Source organism: Etheostoma cragini, chromosome 2, assembly GCF_013103735.1.
Source record: "Etheostoma cragini isolate CJK2018 chromosome 2, CSU_Ecrag_1.0, whole genome shotgun sequence".
NCBI lineage: Eukaryota > Metazoa > Chordata > Actinopteri > Perciformes > Percidae > Etheostoma > Etheostoma cragini.
In genome coordinates this window covers 16,038,198-16,047,691 of record NC_048408.1, presented here as the reverse complement: position 1 = coordinate 16,047,691, position 9,494 = coordinate 16,038,198, and the positions used below count along the sequence as shown (strand labels likewise).

The window sequence follows — 9,494 nt, the reverse complement described above, 5'->3', positions numbered from 1 at the left end:
CTCAACTGATCTGCATTTTGCAACCTGGATATTTTTTGCAATCTTTGCTTGTACATGTTTTTGTATTTCTGCAAATATAAGTTGTAATATATATCTATATTTTATAATTAATTATTAGACTGAAAGGGCAATTACAGGTTTTATTAAGCATGATTTTGATACTCTTATAATAATGGATATTATACATTTCTATAAAGTTCTGTTCATAATAAACCCTATCTCTTTTCAATCTAAATGTTGGCAATTCAAAGGGAAAATGTTAAACTGTGAATATATAAATGTACAGGTCTATCTGCAATTTTGCATTTCTTTTGACAGAATATTCATACCACTCAATAAACCTATTGATAATAGTTGCTTGAGTGCTGTGTCTCACATTGTGTATGTGTGTTTGCTGAAACTGTTAATGTAGGTGTTAGTACATTAGTTCATCAAAAGAAGTTTTTTTACTATTAAGGTGATTTATCAATCAAAAATGCCAAAGATTTCCTGATATAGCTTCTCAAATTTGCATACTTCTTCTTTTTTCAGTTTAATATCATCAGAAGTTAAATGTATTTGGGCTTTGCACTGACTTTACTAGTTTGTGTAAAATTCAGTTATTTTAACCCTTGACTTTAAAAAGTTGCTCTGATGTCTTTCAAGGACAAATGTGTCCCAAGGAAGGCAAAAGAGTTGAGGTGCAAATCTCCCCTTATTTGAGTCTTTGCCCTATAAGAGCTATTAAAATCTAATAATGTATTGGTAATAATATATGGTAATATGATTAAAGATTCAGTTTATACTTAAGATCCTTTATTACCATTCCAACATGATTGATTGTAGTGAGCTCACTTAAGACAAAAATAGTGAAACCACCTGTAGGGAATTTAGCAGCAACATTAAACGACCCACGAACAACCAACCTGATAAAGTGCTTCAAGTACAATGAAGACTTCTGCCCTGCTAACGGGCCTGCAGGGCAAAGTTTGTTGTTTTAAGGAGGCAGACCACTTCAGGATATGTCCTGTTCTGGAACCTGGAGGTTCTGATCCATTGAGCTAGGACTTAACACACAATTCACATACACTCACCTAAAGGATTATAAGGAACACCTGTTTAATTTCTCATTAATGATATAATCAATAATTATGTCGCTCTGCAGCCCGGTCTGGAAACCTGCACCTTTAACTCTTCTGCTTCAGTTCACAATTTTGCGGGAACCAATCACAAACTGGCTTATTTACCTGGAAAGCTGTAGGCGGGTTTAAAACGATAAAACAGCAACAAAGCAGCTTCTTGCTTACATTCGACATAGCGGCTACGCTGTCACTGCCCGATGTAAGTCAAGTGCAGATTTGAGTCGTGCATGCGTCACTTTGCGACAAGTAGCCTACAAGATGCTAACGAGAGACTTCTGTAATATCAATACAGAATAAAAATGGACCTAGATAACAAAGTTTGTTTGCTGCTGGCTACAAGTTATCAATCAACCAATCATATATAGCTAAAACGCTTTTAAAATGACTGTTAGCTTAGTTACAAACTAGCAATCAAATCACTTGAATGGCGTTTTGAGCTTAAGTTAGGAATCAGGACCAATGCTCAATCTCAAATCTATTGAACTTGGCCTGGACTGGTGATAGCCAGACTAGATGAAGCTTTTTTAAACCTTGCTTGTGTGGACAAAGGAAAATTCTAATCAAATGAGGAAAAAAATTCCGTTTATAAAAATACCCGTTTACATGTGGACTAGACTTCATCCCATCAGTAAGTTCAAAGAAAAACCTGGGCTCGTCCGGGATTTGAACCCGGGACCTCTCGCACCCTAAGCGAGAATCATACCCCTAGACCAACGAGCCACCGTAATTACAATGGATAATACATGGAAATATATGTTAAACACATCTTGATACCAATTTCTTTGACAATAATTTAAATTTAATAATTGTGTACTAGACTTGTTATCACGATCCTGACCCGAAGTGCAATGACACAGATTTAAAAAAAAGGTTTTGCTATTAAAATAGAAGTATGCAAAGCGAGATGATTCACGCCTGCCCACATCCCTCTTCGCTTGAAACAGCCTCCTGTTTGAAATTTGCGTTTCCTAGGATAGCGAATAAATGTCCCTTCGCGAGCAGCACGTTAGCAAAGCAGCAGCAACCAGCATGGATTTCCGTTTATATAGTAAATAAAGTGTCAAGTAGGAAACGCATTTCATTAAATGTCCTAAAGACCATTTTCAACCGTTTCAGTTTGCGAAACTTAAGACACCGCTTGTAACAACAACGGTTATCATGTGGCTGTTTATTTGGAATATTGTCCTAACTTAGCTTGTGTATGCAATGGCTTAGACTACTTAAATTCAAGTGTATCTAGTTCTTAACTATTTGTAAACACATGCTTTCTTGTTGTGCCTATGAGAGATAGGAGTTCCCAACCTGTACACATTACTTATACATGAGGCAGTGAACTGTCTTGTCTCCTGTTACTCTTCGGTGCAGTCATCTACTATACTGGCCTGCCGACGTGGCGGGGCGGAAGACGAGCCGCTGGTGGCACCATAAGGGTGAGCTGCACTGTCACTTTCACAAAACAGAACTGTCTTTGAGCATTATAAATGACATTTTCCCGAAAGACACCATAAGAAACGAATGGGCAACAAACCCGGCGAATATGTTTTGTTAAAATGTTGAAAATGTGTTTGCATTGCTCTTTAAGAATACAATAAACATGCGAATAATAGCCTAATTGTCATATTCGCTTTCAAACAGAACAGTGGTCTTTGTTATTTCTCTGCTTGACATTGTTCTGTATGTTGTCATTGCGTGACAATGAGTTAAAATAGTGTCAAAGAGAACCAGAACAGGCTTTGACAATGTGAATTTTTTTTTTTTTATTTAGCCTTAATATGAGTGCCTTATCGGTTATAGGCTACAATTTGACCTCTACAGACTGTCTGTACAGTTGGATAGGACTACATTTAAATTCCTATTACTCCAGATCAAAAAGAAAATAGTGTTACATTATACTTATGGTTACTATTTTCCAGACTGTAGTCTTTATTTTTAAGGACAAATGTATATTGGTTTTGTGATCCGGTTTATTTACCATCTTGCACATACAGCTTGTGAGAGATAATATTATATTAAATGACATTTTAGTGCCTAGGAAACAAACTTCCCAGTGTTTGAAAACATGTGGATGACATGGGGATGACAGTAATAATAGACTGCAGGTACAGTAAGTGACCACTAGATGGTAATGTTGAACCACTAAGTGATAATCAAAGTGAATGATTTGTCAAATCCAAAGCTAAATAACAGTAATTGTTTTGCTTTACGTTTTCAGGTTCTACTCCTAATGTTGCAATGATGGGAAATGCTGTTACAATTACAAGAGATGTTGGCAAACACGTTGAATTCATTTAATGATCTGCTTGTTTTGAGCATTTGAACTTTATATTAGTATATGTGGTGTTAAAGGATGTGGTTTAGTTTTTTGTGAGTGTTTGTTTGTAAGGATGACATTTGTATTTAAAAGTCAAGAATTTGGTTAGTCAGTCTGGCCTTTTGCAGTTGGAATTAGAGCTAATGATTAGACAAGTATTCAATAGTTCAATAGACAGAAATATCTTTTGTTGATAAATTAACTCAATTATCAAGAAAAGGTTCTGGCTTCTACAATGTGAGAATCTGCTAGTTTTCTCGGTTTGTAAACACAAAACATTTTTTTCGCGTGATGGTCAATCAAACAAACAATTGGACACATGTTGGGGTTCGGAAAACTGTGACAGGCAAAGGAACATATTGGCGGGTACTATCATTTGCGGTTCTAATTGAAATTCTGTGGTTAAAATTAACAAAAGCCATCATATAATCATGCAAGGTGGTCTTTAATCATCATTACACCACAAGTACGCACAGAGATTACATTTCGAAAATCCAAACATCTATTTGGACCTTGTAAACTCATGTTCTTCGTATGTGTTTTTATACGTAAGCTGTGTTTGGTTGCAGGATACAAAAAATGAATAAAGAATCACAGATCAGCACTTTCTTAACCAAAACCACCAAAATCAAAGATGTCTTCTCTTTCAGATCACCATGTCCCACACTGATGCAGACCCCTATGCTGACATCAGCCCTTCACCCACTCAACCCCCTCACACAGACCCTGGTCTCTGTCAGGATGTCCCAGCAGCCTTTGCACTGCCTTCAGGTCCTCTGCAGCCCCCTTTGATCCCTGAGAGTTTCAACCTCCCACAATCCACCACTGAGGAGCCGACTACAGAGGACACTATCACCATGACTAACGCTTCAGAGTGTCCAACTGACCAACCAGAGCCTGCCCCTGAGGGTCAGGTGATCATATGTGACCAACCAGTAAGCCTGGAGCCGAACAAAGAGGCTGCACAGGAGGATGTGGAGGTTTGTTGTGCTAGTTTCTTTAGTTTCTTGACATGCAGAATATGGCATTTAGTCCATATTCTGCTGAGCTTAACTTAATTATAACTTGACTTTGATGTTATTGACTTTGGAGTTGACATGATCAGTGTATAAATAAGTCAATAGGCATAAAAATAATCAGCTAAAATATTAATAATTATAATTAATAATGATTACATTATTAAAGCAAAAATGTTTTAAATCTTATCAGTAAAGTACTTTGGTCAACATCTGTTTTTTCAAATGTGCTCTCTAGATACAGTCACTTTTTAGTTGTGGCGATTGGGTGCTTTTCTTTGTCATGTGATATTAAGATTTGAGTAACTATAGATTTTGGACTGTGGATCAAAATAAACAAGATGTCAGCTGGAGCTCTGGGGAACTGCGGTTGTCATTTGTCTGTATTTTCTGACAAAAATGAAGTTGTCTAACTATTTCTGTAATGTATTTGTTTGTGTACACAGAGGTCACTTCAGGAGAAAGAAAAAGGTTGGGGAGGTTGGAGTTCATGGGGAAAATCTCTTCTGAGCAGTGCCACTTCCACAGTGGGTATGTCTGCTGTTGTTATTTCCTCATTCTTCTTTTTTCTAGTTTTTACCACTTTAGTCTTTACCTTAATATGTGTCTGTGTGCAGGGCAGAGCCTTACTTCAGTTAAAACCAAGGCAGGAGAAGCTCTGCGTCTCCACAGGACCTCAGTAGGAGAGGAGGCACAAGAAGAGGAGGAGGGAGCCGAGGGGGAGAAGAAAGAGGGAGGAGGTGAAAGTGGAGAGGCTGAGCTGTCCAGTTCTGGGGAGTATATTGTTAGTGCTGCTGCCTCTGGCAGGGGAGTCTTCTCTACGATCACACACGCTGTGCAGAACACAGTGAGTGAACACACACACACACACACACACACACAATGCCTATCTGCTTGGTTTAATTTCATATTTCATGTTATGTACAGTACAACCTGGGGTCTCAGTGATTTACTAAAGCATGTTACTCGAAAAACAATTCAAATTAACAAATTTTAAACATCCAATTCTAAATATTCTTTATCATCTCTCACTTGAAAATCTTTAGTTGATGCAGTTTTTTTATATATCTATATATACACATATATATATATGTGTGTGTGACTTATTCAAATGTTTAACAAGTCAAAAAACGGACTTACTAAGATAAATGCCACCTGTTTTCTCTGCCTTCTTCTGCCCTTACAATGCATGTAGGTTCCCCGCTATGCAGCAAGCTACACACACTTACTGTAAAATAAAGGTGGCGTTGGTCTGAAAAGAAATTGTAAAAATGTGAAGAGCTTTGGCTAAAACACATAAACTCCAAAACTGTTCTTGTACTGATTTACTGTTTTATTATTTTAACTTGGTCATAGCTATCACATAAATGACATAGTGGTTATTAAAGGTCAGATAGTCAGCTAACATTTCGAGAGCATCACATAAAAATAAGCATGTCATCGTTTCATGAGATAATTTTACCTCAGTGTCTAATCATTTTAACCTAGTAAGTCAAATTGTATCTTTTTATCATTTCCAATTTCTGTTTCTTCCTCTGTTTGTCTCCTGGTGTCTCTCTAGGGTAAGTCAGTGATCAGTGGAGGTTTGGATGCCTTGGAGTTTATTGGAAAGAAGACCATGACTGTTCTTGCTGAGACTGACCCGGGTTTCAAAAAGACCAAGACCCTGATGCAGAAGACTGTATCGCTGAGTCAGGCATGAAGACACATTCTCAAAGCTCACATACAGACACTCAAAGAAAACCAACACATCTCCTCCTATCATATTAATAATAATAATAAAAGAGCTTGTGTATGCGTGTCTGTGTGGATGGAATTATTTGGTGATTTCTATTTCTCTAAAACCGCTCTCAGCTCTGCAGGATTGTCAAATTAAGGACTCACTGTGTTTTTTTTTCAGATGTTAAAGGAAGCCAAAGAGAAAGAGCGGGCCCGTCTGGGCAACCATCCAATCAGTGCACCCACAGCTCACTACGGTATTCTGTTTGACGACTACCAGGGCTTGTCACACCTCGAGGCTCTGGAGATTCTGTCCAATGAGAGTGAGGTTAAGGTAAGGCCCAATTGTAAGGAATATAGAGTACTATTTTAGTCTTTTTAGAGTCATATATACTATATCTGCTCCTAGGTCCAAGCCTTCCTCTCCTCCTTAATTGAAGAGGAGCAGGAGGAGGTGAAAAATGAGCTGATTTTCATTAAGAATATCTTCATCAAGCAAGAGGAAGGAGAGGAAGAGGAAAACAACAAAGAGGAGGAAAAAGGAGGAGGAGAACAGACGAAGGATAACGGTGATCATAGTTCCCAATTACACTGTTCTACCCCCCTGTGTGAGTGACCCTAACCAGCCGCCAGACCTGCTGGAGGTATTGGCGGTCCCTGAGCACTGACCCAGGATCAGTTGGCCTTATTTGCATTTCACGTTTGAACTCTGGCAGAAAGTCCTGACATTATATCAGAGGGTCAGAAACAGAACGGATATTTCACTTTGGTTGAATTTTCCATGTTATGGCTTTTTATTAGCGCTAATTTGCACGCACTTAATATTATTGTTACGGACCATTTTCCAAAGCGCATGAATTTTAAAAAAATATATTTTCTAAATTCCAGGCTTCAGGTCCTTGTCAAATCTAACATAAAACATACATAAGTTAGTATTGCTATTTGCAAAAGCCTGGAAAACCTCGAAACCTTGTGGGAAATGTTCTTATTCCTGCTCTACTGTGGTTGTCACTCGTATAAAGAAGAATAAAATGTTCTGCCAAAGTGAAATTCAGTGTTGAGGGGATGCCATGTGATGCCAAGTTTTAGTTTTATCAAATCTCACCAGCCACATGTTACTTGACATTTTAAAGACAAAATGTAAACTTATAATGTGGATCAGGTGCCCTGAGGCGATGTCACAGCAGTGCAGAGCTCAAAGCAGTCTGGTATCCCTTCACCTGGAGGGTTTTAACATGGTGCCTGATCCAGTGTTGGTGTTCAGGGGCCACTGACACATTCACATCACAGATTCAAACCAAAACAAGCATAAACATTAAATCAAAGAAAAAAACATCAGACATTAAATCAGCATGTATGCATTAAACAAGATTTAGAAGTGCATAAAATCTCTGTTTTGCTGAAGGAATACAATAATATTATCTTTAAGATCTCAGCATGGGGAAAATAATTGCATGTGGTGGTACAAATATCCTCTCAGTTTACATTTAATGGATTTATGGCTGTAACATAAATTGTCTAAAGGGAAGTATACTGACATTGTGTGGGTGTGTATGTATTTTTATCTAGCGGCCGATGGCGAGGAGTTTGTGAGCGTTCTCACTGAGCTGCTGTTTGAGCTTCATATTGCTGCAACGCCAGACAAACTCAGCAAGGTGAGTGACCCATGCATGCATATAATTGTGACACCAACACACAGCAGTGAAACTCAGAGGTTTAACAGGCTTTAACATGTCAGTTTCTTCATCAGGTTCAGGTCCATCTTCCTACATTAGTGACATCCTCATATTTAACAATTTATTGTTTGCTTTAATCATTTCTCTTCTGCATACTTGCCATGAAGAGAATCACTTCATAGTGTGGCTATGAATGAGTAGTGGAATCCATCCTAGTCCTAGTTCAGGTGAAGTTAAAATGAGGCTTCAGCAGTTTGAGTTAGACTAATCAGTTTAATGTTTGAAGTTTTCTTGTAAACAAACAAAACACATTGTATGTGTCCTTAAGGCCTCACAAATATTTTGAGTACATTTCCTTCCTCATAAAACTTGAAAATGCTTTATTAGCATTTATTTTTTAAATTTGAAATTGTGGTTTGTTTGCACTGTTTACTTGCTACCAGCGCTCTTTTCTAGTGCCTTTGTTGGCACATTGCTATGCTTCAGTGATATTTAGCACACACAAAAAGGCATACATACACATACTCCTAATAACCACCACTATGAACTCACAAAAACAGAAAAAAAGAAGAATTAAAGAAGACATACTTGATTCCTTGGGGAAATTAAAGTTTTACACATTACACACACATTACTCTAGCGCTGACACAGCACTGCTGAGATAGGTCAGGCAATATGAGACTACACACATGCTCAAAAAGGACTGGTATATACATGCATGAATGGAAAGATTTCTGAGTAAGAAGGATGCTGATGGACAGGCGCCCTGACTAGTTGGGGGTTAGGTGCTTTGCCCAAGGCAGTGATGGCGTACTTGAGTTCTGGAGTCAGACTCATGTTGCTATTCTCTGGACTTGGGACTCAATTTGGACTTGGACGCGAGGATTAATGAAATTGGACTTGATTAATAAACTTTATTCTCACCTTAACTTGAAATCACTGCAGACAAATCAGGGAGAAATTCACAGTTTTCTCCCTCATTATTAGATATTTGGTACACATGCACGCGCACACACACACAAACACACACACACACACACACACACACACACACACACACACACTTATTTTTAACATCCACTCTCTCCTTCTACAGTCTTAGATGTAATATAAAAGTTATCACCTTTGAAGTCCTTCTGCATATTCAAATTTCCATGTATAAAACCTACATTAGCATATAATCGTGTATACGCATCTGATCAGCATACATCAGGATGGCGATCTCTCACCATGCAGAGCTGATGGGTGGTAATTATGCATCTCCAGGCTCGGATGAGGGCCCATGATTGGGTGAGCGTGGTGGAACAGCCTGTCACTACAAAGACTGTTGACCAGGAAATGCAGGACCAGCCGGCTGGAGAGGCCTCACCTGGAGAGAAGGGAACGGAGGAGAAGAAAAAAAATGAAGAGCATGGGGAGGAGGTGAAGGAAGGAGAGGAAAAAAAGGAGAAAGAGAACGACCCCAGATCTGTAGAGGTGAGGTCAACTAAACAATGTTATGACAACAGTAGACTTTTAATTTCTTCTCTTTTAATTTAACCATCCTCTCTACATGCTGTCACAGGCTGATTTGATGCAGTTAGTGTGTGTGTGTGTGTGTGTTTGTGTGTGTCTGTGTTTGTCTGTCTGTCTGTCTGTCTGTCTGTCTGTC

The 9,494-nt window shown here is 38.4% G+C and overlaps 1 protein-coding gene and 1 non-coding gene across 4 annotated transcripts in view; one reads left to right on the top strand and one right to left on the bottom strand.

Moving 5' to 3' along the window:
• Positions 1 to 1,769: 1,769 nt before the first annotated feature.
• Positions 1,770 to 1,841, bottom strand: trnap-agg. Its single transcript has one exon. It is a non-coding gene; the product is annotated as a tRNA-Pro (tRNA).
• A 583-nt stretch (positions 1,842 to 2,424) lies between these two features.
• The window catches only part of fam114a1 (family with sequence similarity 114 member A1), an 8,923-nt gene continuing 1,853 nt past the window's right edge, over positions 2,425 to 9,494 (top strand). For 2 of the 3 annotated variants that reach the window (XR_004654850.1, XM_034858595.1), the window contains exons 1-9: positions 2,425 to 2,551; positions 4,083 to 4,412; positions 4,895 to 4,979; positions 5,066 to 5,295; positions 6,010 to 6,144; positions 6,349 to 6,501; positions 6,577 to 6,775; positions 7,737 to 7,822; positions 9,110 to 9,319. Coding sequence is in view for 2 of the 3 variants with exons in the window: in XM_034858595.1 (XP_034714486.1) it covers positions 4,089 to 4,412; positions 4,895 to 4,979; positions 5,066 to 5,295; positions 6,010 to 6,144; positions 6,349 to 6,501; positions 6,577 to 6,775; positions 7,737 to 7,822; positions 9,110 to 9,319 (1,422 nt within the window). In the remaining variant the exon portion in view is untranslated. The remainder of the gene's footprint in view (positions 2,552 to 4,082; positions 4,413 to 4,894; positions 4,980 to 5,065; positions 5,296 to 6,009; positions 6,145 to 6,348; positions 6,502 to 6,576; positions 6,776 to 7,736; positions 7,823 to 9,109; positions 9,320 to 9,494) is intronic. The other variant, XM_034858610.1, reaches the window with a different exon arrangement.